Source organism: Danio rerio, chromosome 24, assembly GCF_052040795.2.
Source record: "Danio rerio strain M-AB ecotype USA chromosome 24, GRCz13ab, whole genome shotgun sequence".
NCBI classification, from domain to species: Eukaryota; Metazoa; Chordata; class Actinopteri; order Cypriniformes; family Danionidae; genus Danio; species Danio rerio.
In genome coordinates this window covers 3,453,558-3,473,693 of record NC_141044.1, presented here as the reverse complement: position 1 = coordinate 3,473,693, position 20,136 = coordinate 3,453,558, and the positions used below count along the sequence as shown (strand labels likewise).

Sequence of the window (20,136 nt, the reverse complement as noted above, 5' to 3'; positions counted from 1 at the left end):
ATTCTACAGAACAAACCATTGTTATACAATAACTTGACTAGTTACCATCACTTGTTTCTAAATGGTCTGTCTCTAAAAGTGCAGGGGACGTACCTCCCCGTCCCCTCCGGTCGCTACACCCCTGCTGATTACCTAGTTAAGCCTTTAAATGTCACTTTAAGCTTTGTAGCAGTGTCTTGAAAATATCCAGTCAAATATTATTTGCTGTCATCGTGGCAAAGATCAAATATTAGAAATGAGTTATTAAAACTATTATGTTTAGAAATGTGTTGGAAACATCTCTCTGTTAAACAGAAATTGGGGAACAAAATAAAACAGGGGGGCTAATAATTCAGACTTCAACTGTACACAATAAATATATAACGCACACATATTGAAATATATTATATTTATTATTTATTATATTTATTTATTATATATTATATTATATTATATTATATTATATTTTGGATGCGATTAATCATTGCCACGCACTAAAAATAATAATAGTGTATACATCGCCATTTATGCAAGAATACTGTTAATCATGCATTTATTGAGTTAAGATTAAACAAGCATTTGTTGAAATAAGCCTGTTTAAGTGGCTTATTAAAATGATGTGTACATAAATTACCTGTCTAATGGTGTATAAAGAATAAAGAGACAATAAAAATGGCAAAATAAACACTTGTCAATTTGACAAACTGGTTTGATTTTTTTTTAAGATGTAGTTTCATCAATAACCACTAAACGTCGCTGTGAACCCATTTATGAATTTAAGATTATCAGAATAGTGTTGTTTTTCTCTCATAAAGCGTTTAAAAACTGTACATTGGTAGTTTACTAGTCTTGATCCATGTCTTTATTTTTCTTTAAGCTAAAAGCATATTGGATCAGATCATCTTTTTTTAAACTATAACTTAACTCCATTCATCCCTTCTTTAATCTGTCTATCTATCTGTCTGTCTATCTATCTATAACATAGAAATGCAAAATTAAAAAAGGGATTAAACAATGTATTTTAAAGGCTTTATTTTGTAGCTGGAGGGGGACAAGGGCCCTGTAACACCAAATAATGGAAAACAGATGCAAAAAAAACAAAAAGAAAAAAATATAAAGATATAAAAAATAAGAAGAAAGTGCTGGCAGCTAACAACACCTGTAAACCAGAGACAGAAATTAATTAAACAATGAAAACCAAGATAAGGCTGACATTTAAAAGCATCATGTCTTTAAAATGTAAAACACTAAGGCACAAATTGAAGAAGAGAAAAAGCCATTTTTTTGCCATTTAAGACAGAATTAAAAACATAACCCCTCTTGTATAGTTTTTCGGTAAAATGTAAAGGTTGTTTAAATGTTCTAGGACTGGCAACATGTGCTCTAAATAAATTTTTTCTCACTAAAATGACTATTATACTTAAAGGCTTGTAAACTCCCATGAGATGAATATTTTTGTCACATCAGTAGTCATAACACCACATGTGCCAGCTGAATACTTTAAGTAACAGCTTGGTACATTGATTACCCCTTTTAATAATTGATATATTTGATCATGTGAATGGGGAACTTTTACAATGGCATCAGTAATAGAAAAAAAGATTTCTATTGCATAACCATGCATCCACACCAGCAGGTGTCAGTATATGTCCAGAAATGACTTTAAATAAAGCTTTAAAATGTTCAAACTTGCTTAAGAAAGAGAAAACTGACACTTCCCAAAACTCCCTTTAGAAATGAGTAAAAACACTAGAGTTCACATTTGAAATGGCTTTTCGAAGGTAAAGTGAATGAAGCAGACAGTGAGGAGTTGGCGTCTTGCATAGCTGAACACCTTTTCAGATCTCTGTGTTCACATTTTTTATTTTATCATTTCAGGAAAACATCCAGCTTTTTCTGAATGTTGTCAAAAGAGTCTATTCCCATGTAGTCGGCCTGACCCTGTTCCCATTTCTGCTTTCGCTCGGCTGAAGACATGATCGGCTGAACATGAGTGCTCTCCGCTACATCCTCCTGAACACAACACAGGCCACATTAACATTCAGACGGTCATTTAAAAGAAAGTTCGTACAGTCTGGTCAAATAATCTGCCTTACCTCCAAAACCCCTCGCACATTCTTATCCATTTTGAAATTGCACACACGATGTATTCCACCCCACACTCTCAGAAATAAAGGTACAGGAGCTGTCACTGGGGCAGTACCTCTTCAAAAGGTACATATTCAAGTCCACAATGGTACCTCAAAGGTGCATGTTAGTACCCAAATGTACCTAAAAAGTACCTTTGAAGTACTATTATGGATCCTTTAGGTACAAATATGTAACTTTTTGAAAAGATACTGCCCCAGTGACAGCTCCTGTACCTTTTAGGAGTGCATATAAGCGATATATCTGATGAAACCAAATCCTAATTGCAGTCTGTGCAACAATAATTCCAATGATGCTTTCATGCATATGTTTTGGGGTCTCTCTGGTCAAATCCAACTTCTGGAAACATGTAGCTTAAACTTTAAAAAAATAACCATAAAATATAATTAAAGTTACACTTTGATTTAGATCCTTGTCTTATGCTGTTAAAAGATGACTATAAGTATTTATTAGTTGAGAAAATGTCTGGCTTCTGTTAATTTTACAGCAGTGGTTCAGGAATTAATGGGACTTGGAGGAAAATAGCCCCGGCAACCTGATTTCACCAATTAGGACCTGTTCCTGCATTTACATATACATGCACCGGCCACTTTATTAGGTACAAGTGCTCGTTAATGCAAATTTCTAGTCGGCCAATCATATGGCAGCAACTCAATGCATTTAGGCATGTAGACATGGGGAAGAAAGGGGACTTAAGTGACTTTGAACGTAGCATGGTTGTTGGTGCCAGCTGGTCTGAGTATTTCAGAAACTGCTGATCTACTGGCATGTGGTGCAGCCTTATGCGCACATCTGAGCTCAAGGCAGGCAGCGGGAGCTTTGAGCACATCTCCCCAGGTGAGAGCAGCACACGTTGGACAGTTCAGCAAGGATCCACCGCTGGATCGCGTCTTACTGTAGTTGTTAAATGTGATATTTAATTCTTCCTGTCTCTATCTAATGACATATTCCTCTTTGGTCTTTTGAATCTATCACTTGTTTCAGGTAACGTGTTTTGGCTGAGCACAAAGATAAGTTAATATATCAATGTGACTACGTACACTGATTCTACATATTTGACTGATTGCTTGTCGTAATTTCCTATATTGTATACATTGTACGTCATACTTTTATAAAGGCTATTATTGAATATTAAAACTGATATACCGCAGAAGAGACAGTTTTGTTTGGGTTTAGATATATGTTAATCCAGGATCACATCGTACTTGGCAAAATCATGATGTGCAAACTAGCCCAAGCTTTCAAGGAATTGTTTTAATGTTTGCTTTGCTTTTTTGAACATACGGAAATTCATAAAAAGTGGTAATTACAAAAAAAGTTGTATAGGCTACAGCTTGAAATAATCTCTGCAATCACAAGATGAAGGTCAAGCTGACACAGTGGTTTTTAAAATGCGCAAGTGAGTATGGTAAAATAAAGTAAATACATCTAACAGGTATCACCATAGTCATCCAGATGATTTACGAAATTAATAATTGCATTTTTTTTCATATTTCTCAAATGCTATTTTAATACACGACATAAAATATACACAAGCTGTCAGTGATAAAACAACCCACATGAAAATATACCATGCTCGCTCACTCACTCGCTCACTCACTCACTCACTCACTCACTCTATCTTTCTGTGTGTGTGTGTGTCTGACCTCGCAGCCGGAGTAGAAGGGTTGGTCTCCATATTCTCCCATCAGCAGTGGCACCACCTCACCGCTGTATAAAGCCCACCACTCCAGCAGGAAACTGGGGTCTAATGACCCCTGCATGTCCCCCTTCAGTCTCCTCTGACTCGGGTTGTATGTGTAACTCCATGGCTTCATCTGGCCCAGGAAGTGCACGACTTTCGCATTTGCACCATATCTGTTGACAGAAAAACCAGCCCTGTTTTTAAGCTGGTCGTATTAAAGGGATAGTACACCCAAATTAATGTTATTATTTACTCAGCCTATGCTTGATCATAACCCTGCAGATGTTAGGTCCCGTTTACATTAATACGTTTTAGTTTTAAAACAGCGTTTTTGAATGATAATGATCCACATCCACACTGGCGTGTCACCTAGTGTTTCTGAGAAGATCTCTGTCCACACTACAACGCTGAAAACGCACATCATGTGACCACACACACACTCTGGCATGTGGTCCAGCCTTATGGACATACTGCATTTTGCCTTCCGAACCTGAGCACGCTTACAGTAGACATTGCTTAAGTTATATTGTTTTAGTCATTTGGGATGCGGTGACACGCAGTCAAATATTTCGCTGAACAGATCAGCCACTTTTTGACGCTCTTAAATAATCATAAGTCATCGTGCTGCAGGAGTTAGGAGGTTTGCTGAAGGTGCAGCTGTCATGCAGTGAGGGGTTTAAGTCTTAAAACTATGACAGTCCACGTTCCTTTAAAAGTAAGAATGATTAAATCCATATGAAACAGTCCCTTAAAAGTGACGTTGCATCTTCAGTTTCGGGCTCAGGCGCGCTTTGCTCTCACACTAGAAGCGTACCGCGCCAAAGCCCAAGTGAACCATGCTCTGGCACTCTTCTTCCAACCGGGCCAGGGCCGGCCAACTGAATCGTGCCTGAGTCTGATTAGAAGCACTCACACTTGTCAAACAAACTGGGAAACTCTCCTAGACATGGTTTGGATAGCATAGAGAGTAAGGATGCAACGATTAACGGATTTCACTATTAATTGCACTTTAATTCGTCATGGTTAATTTATCGTAAAGGCTTCTCAACACCGTGTTTTTGCATGGAACAAAACTGATGAAACTAAACAAAGTCATGCCAACGGTGTGCTAGTTTAAAGGTCCTTGTACACATAGGCTAATACACACACACACACACACACACACACACACACACACACACACACACACACACACACACTGGATTAGCTATGGCTCAAGCTATAAACTATAGCTCAGGCTATAAAGGGCCGTTCACATATCACGTCCACACTGTATCCATATTTGTGGACACATATTTGTCCTCTTTAAAAGAGATTAAATACTTAAATCGTGTATTAAAATACATGATTAAATACTTGCAATAGATTTACATTAGACAAATTCTATTTATTTGTTGATTTATTTAATCATTGTTCTGTTATTTATTTTCAGTGTAAAACTATTACATGTATTTAAATGTAAAAAATGCACTATTGTTTTTTATTATTTTGTACTGTATTGTTTGGTTACTGAGGAGCAATAAATAGCACTTTAAATATAAGGAGTTTTTATATGATTTTCTAAACTAGTAGTGTTTTGAAAGTAATGAATGCATATTAATCGTGATAACCGTGATTATTTCTCAGATTTGAACCGCACTACCAAAATATACAATCGTTGCATCTCTAATAGTGAGAGACCCTTAGTGTGGCCAGCCTAAACCACCCCTGTGCAATATGTAATGTAATGTAATGTCTATTTATATAGCGCATTTATTGTGTATGGCCATACACCCAAAGCGCTTCACAATCATGAGGGGGGGTTTCTCCACACCACCACCAGTGTGCAGCATTCATTTGGATGATGTGATGGCTGCCACAGGACAACGGCGCCAGTGCGCTCACCACACACCAGCTATTGGTGGTGTGAAGTCACAGTGATAGAGCCAATTCAGTGGAAGGGGATGATTGGGAGGCCATAATCGTAAGGGCCGATTGAGGGACTTTGGCCAGGACACCGGGGTTACACCCCTGCTCTTTACGAGAAGTGCCATGCCATATATATATATATATATATATATATATATATATATATATATATATATATATATATATATCCGTATGTATATACTGACGGCAATAATCATGCTGTCTAATCAGCATCTTGATATGGCACTGCTTTGAGGTGGATGTATTATTTTGGCAAAGAAGAAATGCTCACTAACACCGATTTAGACATTTAGACAAATGGTAAACAATATTTTCAGAGTCTTTTTCAGCTCATGAAAAATGGGAGCAAAAAAACCCCATACAGAATTGGACAAATTAAAACCTCCTCTGACTTTTTAACCTTTTCTGTGGGTTAAAACCAGCCACGTGCATTTAAAAATATGGTGTAAAACTGAGCTGACAACACTCAAACTTTTGCTGGCAGTTGAAAACATGTTCGCATTAGCGCGAGTGTGTCAGGTGATTTAGTGTGTCTCACTTCTCTTTCCTCTGCCTCTGTAACCTGATGTTAGGGCATTAGTCTTCATGTGACTGATGTGTGGATCTTCTTACTGTACCGTCCTGAAGGCCAACACATGCCAGCATCAGTGATATAGACAGAGGCATGTGGAGACTCAGGGCTGCTGGAGAAGTGGACAAGTCACACTCAGGCTTATAGAAATGTTAAAAGCGGCCTATTATGCAAGCTCATTTTTATAAGTGGTTTAAACACAGTAATGTCTGTGAATATAAGCAGCTTATAATGGCAAAAATGTATTAATTTAATTATTTTTTTATAATCACGCTTGATGGAAACACTGCAGAAACTCTTTGATTGACATTCTCTCTTTGTACGTGTCATCAGAGGGGGATAGCTCCGCCCATTAGTGCCCATCTCTCCCTCATTAGCATAGGACATTAGTCTTGTTTTTGACTCTGCCACTATGCTGACACAAAGGCATTTGTATCTTTTGAAAAGAGCATAATCTCAGCCGGGACTTGAACCAGCAACCTTCTTGCTGTGAGATGACCACTGAGCCATCTTTTTAATGTTTTATTAGTGCAAAGTTTTTAACAAGCCTGAGACCTCAGTAAGACTGGTACAGTCACACATACTGTTTGAAAGCAGGAAGGTAGGTGTAGATGGCGATGCTGCTCATGTTGTAGATGAAGGGAAGGTGTTTTGTGATGTCGGCTGTTGCCCAGTCGCTGAAGAAGCCATTCAGAACTCCTTGGTCCCCTCCTGGGGGACAAACAATTATACAATAATGTCAATAATCAAAGGAATAAGTGGATTTTTTTTTTTACTTTAAATATTTAAGAATGCAATAATCAATTCTAGAAAAAAACAAATAATAATTTAAATGACAAAAGACAATGAAAACAAGTGAAAAAAAACAAATAAAATTAATGTATAAATAACTAAATGAAAATAATTAAAATAAATAAATAATAAAATAAAATAATGAAGTAATAATTAGGGCTGCACGGTGGCGCAATGGGTAGCAGGTTCGCCTCACAGCAAAAAGGATGCTGGTTTAAGCCCCGGCTATGTCATTTGTTGTTTCTGTGTGGAGTTTGCATGTTCTCCCATGTTCGCGTGGGTGTCATCTAAATTGTCTGTAGTGTATGGGTGTGTGTGGATGTTTCCCAGTGATGGGTTGCAGACTGAAGGGCATCTGCTATGTGGAACGTGCTGGATAGGTTGGCGGTTCAATCTGCTGTGGTGCCCCCAAGATTAATGAAGGCACTAAGCTGTAATAAATGAATGATTTAATAGGTTTTTGTGTTGTTTATTAGGTAATTAAAACAACATATAAACAAACTACATAAATTATCAAACATACTAATAAATAAACTCCAGCAAGATAAAGTCTTTGTATGCAGAGCCTCAGACCTTTATAAATAAAGTATAATTATGGAAACTGTGTTCATCTTAACTGAAAGCTACATCGTGTTTGCTGGCCTCATGCATCACGCACCTGTCAGTCAGGGTTAAGCAAATAACGCACAGCACTGCTGCGGTAACAGAAAAGCTTGCGCTGTTATAATTCACTTACATTTTAATGCGTTTTGGTGCCATTTATAACCCGCTATTAAAAAACAACAACAACAATGACTGAATGATTTGAACGAGGAGCTGTAATGGCGGGATGAATTTTGGTGTGGCACCCTGTCATGGAAGAATGAATGTAGCGGAAACCATATTGTCTTTATATCACCCTAATATGACTGTGGACACACTATACCTACACACAGTTCTGTCCAAACAGCTCATTAAATATGATTTTCGTCATAAGTGTCCTTTAAAGCTCCTCTAAACGATTTGGATCATCTTTGAGTGGAGGACATGAATTTTCTGCCCTCGGTCAACAGAAAGCGGCATGTTTGAAAGTGACCTCTGTTTGGACTGCTCTTATAATTCACTGCCATCCTCTGCTCTGAAACACATCAACATCTGCGCACGCTATGAGGAAATGAAGAAATGTAGTCCCTGCCAGCCGAGCGCACTTAATAACTCTACGTACCTTTAACAGATTGACCAGAATAATGTGTTCACAAAGCATGCCGGTATACCAGTTAAACCAACCCGCCGTCATTTAATCTGGGTGTGCCCTCAGGAGCCCAGAAACAGAATTCAGATGCTCCTGCGGGGCTTTACTTCTGCATGGGGCTCTACAAACATCTCTGAGCTCATTTTGAGAGGATGATCTGAATGCTGCAGGAATGCGAACGCTCCCTCGCTGGTTTACATTGGCAGAGGATGAGAACGAGAGCATGTGACGGCCTCGGGTCCGCAGAGCTGTAATAATGGAGGAAATGGAGGGATGCCTGTTCGATTCACTGGTGCACGGATACTTTGAAACCTGCAGGTATGGGTGAACAAACTGATGCTTTGTTTTTGGGATGCCTGGTGTCTGAGCGGCCAACGAGGACTGGAAGTGATTTGCTCGGTTTCTTTTTCTGATGCAGAAACACTCTTGAAACACTCTTGTTTGTTGATAGCTAAGTTTCCAGTCCAAAGATGAGAAATAAACTTATGTAACTGCATAAACTCAGAGATGTCCGGGAGTTAAAGACAACAAACTAATTTTTTTCATTTATTCATTCTTGTCGGCTTAGTCCCTTTATTAATCCGGGGTCGCCACAGTGGAATGAACCGCCAACTTATCCAGCAAGTTTTTACACAGCGGATGACAACAAACTCATCCCTTTCTAATATCAAAAAGAAAAACAAAAGGTCCACAGTGGCTTTTCCTACCACAGCAAATTCTGTCTTATATAATTAAAAATTTGCACCTCAGTAAAAAAAACGCAACGAGCATGCAGTGGCTTTTGCAAGCATGAGATGCTCTTTGGGAGTGTTGACTCTCAGGACAAGTGTAACATCATCATATTTGTCCAAAGACATGTAACTCAACACCCACCCAGCCGATCAGGGCCAGCCCTGTACATCCCGGGGCCCTGAACAGTATCAGTTTGGGGCCCTACCTTGCTCTAAACAGTGGAGTATTGAAATTGTAATTCTGCCCACAATGATTATTTTGCTTATTAACATCTTTCAGTGCACATTGTTATTATTTAAGTTAATCCACTGAAAAAACTTGTGTTTTGGTGATCTTCAATCAATATTGGACCATTTGTTTGGAGTGGCGGCGTTACTTCTCTGTTGACATCACTTTGACGGCTTATATTCTTAGCCACGCCCCTCTTACCATTAGTTTGCTAAAAAGGAATGATTTGCAAAAAAAGCCCCACCCCCTACTCAATATTCCATTTTAGTCAGAAGTGCATAGGAGAGAGGAGAACTTCTGGTTCACATGGACTTTAATGACATAAGCTTGCATAAAATCTCATTAATTTTCGTTAGGTGTCATGTCATGATTATAAAGGTTTTATGGCAGTGCGTTACTTGTAGGGGGTGTTCATAAGACTGTTAAGTAATCTCTTTTTCAGAATATAAGTAAATTAATTACAGTAAGCAGTGCTTCCCACGCATAGACTTTACTTGGGCGGGCCACCCAGTTTTATTAGCGGCCGCCCAATAATATTTAGTGATTTCTTCTTTTTTTTTTTTTTTTACCGTTGTTAACATCCTTTGCATTTCTTGTATCTTCCCAATAACCAAACATTCACGATTGATTAAGTAGTGGAAAATCTTCTATTGGTTACCTGTTTCATTCTGTGTGCGCATGACTTGTCAACACTCCCACAGTCTCACAAGCTCTGCAAACTCACAGAGGTGCGCCTTTTTGGGACTTTCTTCCGACCGGGTTATAAATCTCATAAAATGTCCAGGATTCAACTTATACTTTTGCTTTCTAAAGCTTGTCTGTGCTTTTACATTACCTTTTTACTTAAGCCTACTTTTGCTTGGCTTCACAACTGACTGCAGTGTCACGAGAGCGAGAGAAACATTAAATGTATATATTTTTTTATCTAAATGACTCAGAAAAACTTTACTATTTACTCGAAGAGGAGAATTATTTATGATAATTTTTAGAGATATGGTCTGTTTTTTTCTGTCATTTATTTCTTGTTTGTTGATTTTTTAATTAATTTCATGATGTTATATATTACAAAGGCAATTTTCTTTGAACTTGAAAGAAAGAGAGGAGCAGATTTGATCTGTCAGTGGGTGCACATGGCTCCTGAATAGAATAAAAGTAGGAGAAATTGTGGATGTCCTTTTTTTACTTTAACCCATTGAAAAGAAACTGTGTATAATAAATAAAATTATTGATAAAAGTTTCATTATATATTGTTTGTCGGATATAGTTATCTATTCATTTGATGTGGGTAAATGGTGTTTTAATCCGGCTACCATCCCAATTTCAAACCTGTGGGAGGCACTGAACTATAGCAATCAAACAAATAACACTCATCGCTGTCATCTTTTATACAGAAATACACTCTGATTGTCATTCTGATTGTCCTTTTATATTCTACAATTCTTCCCTTTCAGTTTCACTAAGCAAATAACACCAAAAGAAACAACATGACAACAGTCAAGAAGAGTTCAAGCAATCTCTGTTGTGACAAACCGTCCAGCTAAAAATAAAGCAATCATTCCAAATTACCACACCATAAGAGATCTGACGCGTCATTAAACAGAGCAGATGATGGTCAGAAGATGACCACTGGTCACTTCAAAACCACCATGAACCAAAATAGACTGATGAGAAGTGTAGCGCTTAAACAGCCTGCGATAAGCAGAGAGCTTAATTACGAGAGCCGCGGGATAACAAAAGGCTTTTGAAAAGCAGCCAGTCTCCATAATGTAAGCCGTGTCAATTAGTTTCAGCAGTCCACCCTCACAACACGGCAATCTAATTGGTTCCTCTATGGTCTCACTAAAAATGTCAGCCAGGCTCAATAATAATGGATTCACTGTGTTGGTGAGCTGCAAACGCGTTCAAAACGTTAACACCAAAACATTATAAATCTGCAAATCACCCTCTCATGCAATCTGGCATGTGCAAACAATTACTCGCCCTGCACTTTTTGTGGGCAGAATAGAAACATGCATGCTCATTCCCTGTTTTACCAAATTACTAAAAGCCATAAAATGTTGCGTAACGAGCATCTTCGCCAAGAGGTGGCTGCAGAAAAATGCCCTTTGGCTCCTAAAGAAAAGGGAAAAAGAGGGTTGCCTTGAAAGGGCTTTTGTTTGCTGAGAGCGCCTGTGCCAGATTCCTCTCTCCGGGTTTATGAACCAGCTGTGTTGGGCAATACTCGTGAGGATCTGCTGGGCTTTTTCACTTGAAGTCATTTTGTGATGCAAACAAGTAAGAGCGACTTAATTATGCGGACAGGGTGTGTGAAATGAGCACATGTCAAACTGCTGGTGTGTTATTATATGCAGAGATGTTTGTGCTGCAGGGTTAATGTTAAAGGAACACTCAGCCTTTTTTTTTTTTTGGAAATAGGCTTATTTTTTTTTTTACGTTAAATAATGGAGACGTATCATTTGTAAATTCTTTTAGCTGATCTACAGGTTCCAAATTACCACACCATAAGAGTGTGGTGTGTAAAACTGTGTAAAACTGTGTAAAACTGTGCTGGAATGCTGGAATAGTTGTCGGTTCATTACACTGTGGCGAACTCTGAAATAGAGACTAAAGTGAAGGAAAATGAAGGAATGTGGTGGCGCTGTGGGTAGCGATTTTGCCTCACAGCAAGAAGGTCGCTAGTTCGAGCCTCAGCTGGGCCAGTTGGCATTTCTGTGTGGAGTTTGCATGTTCTCCCCGTGTAGGCATGGGTTTCCTCCGGGTGCTCCGGTTTCTCCCACAAGTCCAAAGACATGCGCTAAAGGTGACTTGGGTAAACTTAATTGTCCGTAGTGTATGTGTGTGAATGTGAGAGTGTATGGGTGTTTTCCAGTACTGGGTTGCAGCTGTCAGGGTATTTGCTGCGTAAAACATATGCTGGATAAGTTGGCGGTTCTTTCCACTGTGGCGACGCCTCATGAATAAAGGGACTAAGCCGAAAAGAAAATGAATGAATGAATGATTAAATGATCCCCAGATCTGGCTGGAGAACTTTTACATTAGCTTAGCATAGATCATTGAATTGGATTAGACCATTAGCATATCGCTCAATAAAAAAATAAATTAAAAAAACAGTTTTGATAATTTTCTAGTTTAAAGATTGACACTTCTGTAGTTACATCGTGCACTAAGAGTGATGGAAAATGAAAAGTTGCTGTTTTCTGATATGTCCAGGATCTATACTCTCATTCTGGTGCAATAATCAATGAACTTCGCTGCTGTACCATGGCTGCAGCAGGCACAATGATAGTATATTATAATAAAATACATTAACTAGATAATATCATTACAAGAAACACTATAAAATAGCAACCTTTCATTTTTTTTTCAATTTTCAGTTTTAAAATTTAACTACAGAAGAGTCAACCAAACTCTATTTGGTCATTTGAGAGAGATGCTAATGGTCTAATCTGATTTAATATTTTATGCTAAGCTAAGTTAATTAATGTTTCTGTCAGACCTGGAGATCAACTGAATGCATTCAAAAATGGTAAAACTCAACTTCTTAACTCTAGGTGAGTCGTAAAATGAGTACTACAAACAAACAACCCAAACTATTGGTGTTTGGACTGTGGGGGAACCGGAGCACCCGGAGGAAACCCATGTGAACACGGTAAGAACATGCATACTCCACACAGAAATGCCTACTAACCCAGCCCGAGGCTCAAAACCTTCTTGCTTGCTTTAAGTGCTTTAGGAAAGCTGAAAAACAGTGTAGATTCATTCTACTAGATCAGGGGTTTTCAAAGTGTGAGGCGCGCCTCCCCAGGGGGGCGCCAGAGCATGTCAGGGGAGGCGCGGGAAAAAAATATTATATAATAAAAATATAATTATTAAGTTTAATTATTATATGTATTTTTATTATTTTTAAACATTTTAATTAAACAAAGCAAAAAAAAATAATACGTCTAAAATAAGAAAACCTTTTTTACCCAGAAGGCCATAGCTGTGAATTCGCTTCTGTTTGGTAAGCCCGCCAATACAGGTAAATGCCTGCTAATACAATGGATCGGTTTCTGAGACCCCCTGATTCAAAGCCTTCAAGTTCAGGGCTTAAACCCAAAAGAGGACGATATGATGATCAGTATTTGAGTTTAGGATTTACGTGGACAGGACCTGCTGATGAACCACGACCTTTATGTGTGGTTTGTAAAGATATTTTGGCTAATGACAGCATGAGACCCACTAAACTTCGACTGTTTTGACTGGGATGGACAGTTCTTGGATCTGTTCTATTCATATTGAACCATCACCCTAGTTTTAAAAACTTTATATTAAAATACTTATTACTCTGTAAATAATTGCACTTTCATGCAAATGATGATAAAAATGAGTAAACAGTCTGACATCTGTCTGTGTCTTTATATATATACTGTATGTACATATATATATATATATATATATATATATATATATATATATATATATATATATATATATATATATATGTGTATATATATATATATATATATATATATATGTATATGTATATGTGTGTGTGTTTGTGCGTGCGTGCGTGTTTGGATCGAGGGGGGCGCCAATGGATAAGTTGTGTCAAAAGGGAGGCCCACTGTCTTAGACTTTGAAAAACCCTGTACTAGATCCTTTCAGAGGTGCACCCAGCTCTTTGAGTTCATCAGCTCTTCCAGAAACTGTACCTGGATGATGGAGGCTTTCAGTGGTGCTTCAGACTGAGTGGAGCTCAGTTGGATGAGCTGTTGTCCGGTGTCGACTGGAGGATTCCCCTCGGGACACCAACAACAGGCACTATGTCATCTATAATATAATCTCGCTCCTACAAGAGCAAGCTCCTAAATTGGTTAATGCGGTGCAAATGTCTGCTAAAGTTCAGATTTTCCAAATGGAGCGATGATTAGCACGTTAATCATCAAGACACTCCATGCCGTTTCATTCATGCGAATCCTGTCATTCGCGCCGCCTCATTCATGCAATGTGCTCTGCAGGATGTCTTTTCGTGTCTTTGCATTGACTTAACATGTAAATGCCTTGCGCTTGGCGATTGATCTGCCTCTCGTGTGAACGCACCTTGATACAACAACCTCCTAAATGTACTTTATCCATACCTCAGTGTGGTTGTTAATCTAGTGATGGATTTAGTTAGGCAGGGCACATACTTGAAGTAAAAAATAATTACAATACTATTTTGAAGGAGGGGTGTCATGGTGCTTCTGATTCACCTAAAAAGGAATGACTGCATTGCTTCACTGTACTTACCATCAAAGCTGCCGTGTTGTGTGCAGTACTGCAGAAGTTTGCCGTAGGTTTCATTGGATGGACGAAACACAAACACACCAGAGTTGAAGCAGTCGGGCCAGCCGGGGTCCGGCGCTGCAGACAGTTCCTCTCTGTCAAACAGCTCATCAATGTTTGATACCACCTACAGCCAACAGCAAATGTTTACTAGATTTGTACTAACTGTAATTACTATAGTTAGATTTTTTATTTAATTATTATAATTAACTGTAGTACGATATTCTAATGTACAAATGTTTGGAGTAGGGCTGCACTGTACTGGAAATATATAGCATTTGGATATTTTGTTTTGCCGTGATATATATAATTTGATCAGATGATTTGAGTTACTCTATGTGGAAAGATTTCATTAATGTTTATTGCTTGTGGGATAATCAAGTCTTTTTCTATGCAGTGCATCTGCATACATTATACTAGATTACAAGCAAAAATAAACAAATTAACAGTGCTTTATGGATTTCCTGGGAGTCTAACAGTATAAATGTACAGAAATTGAACAATCAAATGTAAAAAACATGTACATGGTGTAAATAATATCTTTGTTTTAACTTTTTATAAATAATCTAACCCTGCAGTGTGACTATTGCAGATACACACTTTGCGATATCGATGCTCAAATGATATATTGTTCAGCACTAGTTTGGAGTAAATTTTTATAAAACAAATAAATCATGTTCTAATAAATACAGATCAAATCAAATAAATCCAGTTCTTCATTAAAGAATACTGAAATAATATTGTGGTTTCCACAGAAATATTCAGCTGCACCACTGTTCTCCGAACTTTATAATCAGAAATGATTCTTAAAGGAATAGTTCACCCAAAAATGAAAATGTCATCACTATTCACTCTCCCTCAAGTGCTTCTAAACCTTTATGAATTTTCTTTCTTCTGCCGAACACAAACCATGAAAGTCAATGCCTGTTTCTTTTTTAACTTTCTTCAATATATCTTCTGTGTGTTCAACAGAAGAAGAAAAACCTCATACACATTAGGAACAAGGAGTTGTATGATGATTCAATGATAGCATCATTTTCATTTTTTGGTGAACTCTCCTTTTAAGCAGCTAATCAAAATATTAGAATGATTTCTCAAGGATCATATAACACTAACGACTGGAGTAATGCTGCTGAAAAGTCATGAATAAATTATAAATAATAATAATAACATATAAACATTTATGAACAATGCTTTAAATAGTTCACAATATTACTGCATTTAGATTCTGCATCAGATATACAGAGCCCACAAATTAGTATACATAATGCCCAGTGTTGGGCAGGAGCGTCGATATAAGTAGTGACGCTACTAGCTTAACTACATTTCTCAGTAGCGTGGCTGTAGCGTCGCTACTTTCTAAATCAAATAGCTTTTCAGTAGCGAAGCTATTTTATTAGTCAAGTAGCGTCCACACAAGCTACATTTACAGATCGTGGATCAATAAGTGACGGCACCGACATTCACTGAGCTGTGAGGCTGGTGTTTAGCCGATGGAAGTAAATCCATATGATAGGGAGAAGGATGATTCCTTCTTCTTCCTGTTTTACGGTGTTCGACAACAAACTTTTTGGTGCATTACTGCCACCTCTGGCAAATATATTTATTTATTATCAAAATATTTCCATTTACTATATATGACTATAGTGTTTTAAATGTGTAACACCTGCTTTTATTGGATTTTTTGTTTTAGCTGTTATATACTATAATGTGTTTCTGTTTAGTACAGCATATTATTTACAGTAAATAACTGAACTGAACTATTCTGCCTCATATGTTTCATTGACAGTTTTATCTCTAAGATATGATTGACTTGGATTTAAGTTGCTTCGATTTAAAAATGAAAATTGTAAAAATAGCTTAGATGTAGCTAAGCTACTTTTGCCATGTAGCTTTTAGCTTAGCTTGTTACGTTTCCCAGGGGGTAGCTTTAGTGTAGTTAAGCTACATTTTATGTAGAGTAGCTAATAGCTCACTGCATTTGTCAAGTAGCTTGCCCAATACTGATAATGCCCATCACCCAATCTGCTTTATTGGTTTATGGGTAAAACAATTTTATAAATGCAATTATTTCTTTTAAAAATGCACTAGTTTATAAACTTATCAAAACTATAAATTTTTCTTATTCATGCTGGGAACTGTATGTGTCATGTGAGGATTTACAAAAATCTGCATTGAATGCATGCGCATAAGCATCATTTTGGAGTCCCAACAAGCTAAACATAATGCAAAGTGCATAGATTCACACATCCAATCAGGCACAATGTAATTCAAATGACACTGCAAACCACACGGACTAACCGCATTATAAATATTTCATGCATGTTTTGACAAGGCACAACTTGAACTCTGTTAACCAGCTGCCTTGAAATCTGCTTGGAAATCCCACTATATAACACTCACCAGTGTGTCTGCATCCATGAACACACATTTGGAGTAGTGCGTGAGAGTCCAGCAGTGCAGCTTAGTGAAAGTGACACCCAGATCAGGTCTCTTCATCATGGCCAAATGGGCTGCGTCTCCACTGTCCAACACGTCCACTAGCCGGACCTCATCGTAGATGTTATGCAGCACCGCCCTACAGAATTAAAAAATTCTGTTTTCTGTTGGAGATCAAACAAGTTTGCGACAGAATATGGTGGGTTAGATGAACATGTTTTACCTTGACTGATCCGATACGTGAGGTCCAATGAGCACCACCAGCTTTTTGGAAGTCTTGTGGTTCTTGAGGGATTTTCCCAGCACCATCGCTCCTCTCGCATAGCTGTCATTGGTGGCCAAAGTGACAAAAGCCTGATCTGCTAAATAAATCAGAAGGTTTTTAGTAATTAATATTATTTATTTAAATTAAATGTACTGGATTTTTTATTTACTTTATTTTAATTATTATTCCAATTTGTATTTTCAATGTATTTTATTTTCTTTATTTATTTATCTATTTATTTATTTATTTGTTTGTTTGTTTATTAATTATTTTAATTTAATTATTTTTTATTGATTTTATTATATTTTTATATTTTTGCATTTAATTTAATTTCTTTCTTTCTTTATTTTTTAAAATGTTTTATTTATTTTTTATTTATTTATTTTTATTATTTTTGTATTCATTGTATTTTATGTAATTTATTTATTTTATTTTATTTTTAATGTTTAAATATTTTTATTTTATTTTAATTATTTACCTTTTATTATTTTTATTGTATTTTATTTATTTATTTTGTATCTTTATTGTATTTTATTTTTTATTATTTCTTTTTTATTGTTTTATTTTATTTTAATATTTTTAATTATTTTTATTTAGTTTTAATATTTTTTATTATTTTTATTGTATTTTATTTTCATTATTTACTTTATATTTTTATTGTGTTTTATTTATTTGTTTATTTTAATTATTTATTTTAATTAAATTTTTTATATTTTTTTATTAGTTTATTTTTATTATTTTTATTTTATTTTATTTGTACATTTAGTCATATAGCAGATGCTTCTGTCATAATCGGCTTTCAATTGAGGTGGCATTCAGTGATTCAACATAAAGAGGCAATACACACAACAAGTGTTCATTATACCAAACTGTTTGGGCAGATAATGAAGTGCTTTATTATAAATAAAAGTGCTTGCTTTAAAATATCTCCTTATGTGTTTAACAGAAGAAAGAAATTCATAAAATATTAAAACAAGTCAAGGGTGAGTAAATAATGACGCAATTTTTATTTTTGGGAGAACTATTCCTTTAAATCCCTTCAGTCATGATGTCAAGATTTAGACCAAAACTTCATGGCATACTTCCCTACAACAACACATGTAAGTGTACATGTCTGTGAGGAGACCACAAGTTGGCATCATAAATGTATTTAACGTTATAGGATATAAAAATAAGATTTTTTGATCTCAAGAATCGATTCCTTTAAGCTATTCGTTTCAAACAACTGTTTACAATGATTTAGTCATTCTTTTACCCCATTTTTCTTAGAGAAACATATCCTCCACAATATTAAAGTACACTCACGTTGTTACATTTTTAACAACGGTTTTATTAAAATGACTGTAGTGAATCATATTTGAGTCCTAGCCATGATTCAGCTCGCAAAATGAAGCATTTCAGAAACAAGCATTGCTTGAATTTGCAATAAACAAACTATTTCATATCTCTCATTCGAATGAGTTTTAACACAAATTGTAATTAATGAAAATGGTCTATTAAAATTAAACCTGTTATGCATCGAGTCCTCAACTCTGTTCCCCGAGTCAAACACTTTAAAAATGATTCTCGCTTCAATGAATCGTTGAGGTAACTCAAGTCAGTCTGATTCAGTTGAACCACATACAAAATAATAAACAACAGTTTGTTCTCTTCAGATAATTGTTAAAACTCTACAGTCCAATTTGTGACAAATATATTGCTATTAAAAAACTAAAGGAGGAGAACCATGCCAGTACAAAATATTACACAACTTACTATGGTACAGATATATGATAATAAGCAATGAAATACACATGCACAGTTCCTAAAACTTTTTAGGGTCACACTTTATTTTGATGGTCCGTTTGTTGAATTTAATTTATATTGCATCTGCATGCCGAATAATTCTCATTGGATTACATGTAGACTGTTAGATTGGGGTTGGGGTTAGTGTAAGTTGACATGTCTGTAGAAGGAGCAGAATCAGCAGATATGAAGCAGACAGTCTAGTAATACTCAAATGGACCATCAAAATAAAGTGTTACCCTTTTGAGTGTTATATTTACGTAAATCAAAAAGCTCAATGTGCAAATACATCCATTATCATCATCATCATCATCATCATCATCATCATCATTATTATTATTATTATTATTATTATTATTATTATTTTTATTAATAATAATATTATTATCTTCAATTTACAGATGATGCAACCTAGACTGAGAAAGCGTATTAATTTCCACATACCTGCCATGCTTGATATTTGTCAGAGCAGCAGTGTCACTTCACTCAAAGAGGCTCTGTTTCCCTTACTGCAGTTCATTTATACCAGCCCAGACTGTGGCTATATATACTGCCAGCAATCACGTGACCAGAAAGCCTCCGCGGACACGACCGTGATTGGTTCATGACATAGTTTTAGGGGTGTGGCTTTACATATGTGTCTGTTTTTGGGTAGTTGACAGATTTACAAGACCCAAGGTGTAATTTATAATAAGTGGAAAGGGAAGAACATACTTTTAGGTTGTTTAAATACTTTTATAAACTGTGTGCATGTATTTAATGTATTAATAACTAATATACATTGGAATATTCTATTAAAAACATGTATAGCTAGTATTTTTTTTGATGTTCACGGTGCATTATGCATTAGCTAATTAATATAGCGTGGTTGCTTGTATGTTGAATAGATTTGCTGTTCTAAAATAGTGAACAGATATACACTGCACTTTACTAGTAATCCTTTAGTTGCAGAAGATATTAGGACTGTCTTTCTGTTTTAAAAACATTATATAAATACATTATATAATAACTGTAACATAAAAAATGCAGAAAATATTGAGTCACCA

General features: G+C 36.3%; 2 protein-coding genes across 11 annotated transcripts in view; one reads left to right on the top strand and one right to left on the bottom strand.

Annotated features, from left to right (window-relative positions):
* sugct (succinyl-CoA:glutarate-CoA transferase) overlaps window positions 1-20,136 on the top strand; it is a 304,284-nt gene that overhangs the window by 14,308 nt on the left and 269,840 nt on the right. The gene's annotated exons all lie outside the window — the stretch shown is intronic.
* Window positions 995-19,584, bottom strand: gyg1b (glycogenin 1b). 5 transcript variants are annotated; one of them, NM_001002062.1, is given in 8 exon segments: window positions 1,254-1,274; window positions 1,430-1,992; window positions 3,774-3,984; window positions 6,896-7,022; window positions 14,566-14,728; window positions 17,005-17,179; window positions 17,264-17,402; window positions 19,535-19,584. In NM_001002062.1, coding segments are annotated over 7 exon segments (966 nt in total). In that variant the 5' UTR covers window positions 19,542-19,584; the 3' UTR covers window positions 1,254-1,274; window positions 1,430-1,848.

Bases quoted from the DNA above. Each gene is read 5' to 3' on its own strand.
- gyg1b (XM_087308430.1), bottom strand. The intron at 3,985-6,895 runs GTATGTGTGACT...TTCTGTCAACAG, and splicing joins TACCTTCCTGCTTTCAAACA to ATATGGTGCAAATGCGAAAG. The intron at 1,993-3,773 runs GTCAGACACACA...TGTTGTGTTCAG, and splicing joins CCTTCTACTCCGGCTGCGAG to GAGGATGTAGCGGAGAGCAC.